Below are 1,575 nucleotides of genomic sequence, written 5' to 3' on the forward strand. Positions count from 1 at the left end.
GCGTCGGTGTCCACCGCGCCCCTCAGGCCTCGCGGGCGGGAGGCTGCCGGCCAGGACCTGCGGGGCGGCCCGGATGCGCCTTCCTGGGGTGCAAAAGGGGAGCAGACTTCAAGCGGGAGGGTGCTGCTTCCGCCTGCGACGGGCTCGCTCACGTGGCTGAGGGGTCTCGGGGAAGGGGGGGAAGGTGGAGGGGCACGTGCAGCTTCCCGCCCAGCCCAGGCCACCGCAGCCCCCGGCGGCCAGCCCCGTGGCAGCGAGTCCGAGGCGTGTCCTGGGCGTGTGGCGGCGGCGGCACCAGCTGCGTGGGCATGCCACGGCCGCTGCCTGCCCCAGAAATCGCGGGGTGCGCGCGGGTGGGCCCGCAGCAGCCGCCCCCTCCCAGCAGGAGCTCTCTGCTCAGGACTGGGCACCTCTCGCCTTCAGCGAACGTCGCGCGGGGCGACTGCCCGAGCACAGGGAACGGCTGGGCCTGCCCGGGCCGGCCGGGACCCCACAGTGGCCGGCGGCCTCCCCTCTCCTCTGGCAGTGTGTCCAGATGCTTCCTCACCACGGACGGGTGCCAGGACCTGGCCGCGCTGCTCACCAGCAGCCAGACGCTAACCGACCTGCAGATGGGGAGGAACGACGTGGGAGACGTGGGGGTGGCCACCCTGTGCGAGGCCCTGGCCCACCCCGACTGCCGCCTGGAGCAGCTGGGGTGCGTGGGGTGCGTGGGCCGCAGCGGGGCTGTCTGCGTGGGGGGCGGGGGGCGGGCGGGGGCGGCTCTCCGGGAAGGGGCGGCATTTGGGGACATGTCCTCCCCCCACCACCGCCCCGCCCCGCCGAGGTCCTCAACCCCGCAGCGCTGCGGGCACAGGGGCCCCGGCCAGCCCGACGGCAGGGCCAGGAGAAACCCCAAGCCTTGGCCAGCGCCGGGCTGCGAGAGGCGCCGCAGCCAGGCCCCCTGCCTGCCCCTCCCACGCGTGTCCCCGTCGCAGGCTCGGCCACTGCCAGCTGACCAGCGCCTGCTGCGGGGCCCTGGCCGCCGCCCTCGTCAGCACCAAGACTCTGGAAAAGCTGGACCTGCGGGGCAACCCGCTGGGCCACAGTGGGGTGGCCGAGCTCTGCCAGGCCCTGGGCAGCCCCGAGTGCAGCCTGCGCGTGCTTGGGTGAGCCGGGGCGGCGGGGCCCCTCGCCCGTGACGACTAGGGACGGGGGTCCCCACGTCTGGCCTGTCCTCGTGTCCTGCGATCAGTCCTGGGGACCCCCCACGGCCCCCTCCCCTGCCCAGACAGAACAGACGCCCAAGCGCAGGGGCGGGTCCAACCAAGGTCCGGCAGCACTGACCTCTGTGCGCACTGACCGGTCCAGGACAGCTCTGGCCAGCCGGTGGAGGAAGTCCACGGAGACGGGCAGGCGGGGCGGGACTGGCGCAGGCCGCAGGCGCTACCTGTAAGGACAGAAACAGCTGCTGTCCCGGCCGCTGGACTTAGGGCGCCCACTGGGGCGGGCTCTGCCCAGCTGCCTGGGCTGTGCTTGCTGACCTCGCAGGGCAGTTTGCCGGTGGTGGCAGAATTTACATCCTGGCCAGGGGCG

The 1,575-nt window shown here is 74.0% G+C and overlaps 1 protein-coding gene across 1 annotated transcript in view; it reads left to right on the top strand.

Annotated features, from left to right (window-relative positions):
* NLRP4 (NLR family, pyrin domain containing 4) overlaps positions 1-1,575 on the top strand; it is an 8,587-nt gene that overhangs the window by 6,571 nt on the left and 441 nt on the right. The window contains exons 6-7 of the mRNA XM_012734663.1: positions 527-697; positions 978-1,148. Of these exons, the coding sequence (XP_012590117.1) occupies positions 527-697; positions 978-1,148 (342 nt within the window). The remainder of the gene's footprint in view (positions 1-526; positions 698-977; positions 1,149-1,575) is intronic.

Source organism: Condylura cristata, unplaced genomic scaffold (genome assembly GCF_000260355.1).
Source record: "Condylura cristata isolate star-nosed mole 26May11 unplaced genomic scaffold, ConCri1.0 scaffold00066, whole genome shotgun sequence".
Lineage (NCBI taxonomy): Eukaryota > Metazoa > Chordata > Mammalia > Eulipotyphla > Talpidae > Condylura > Condylura cristata.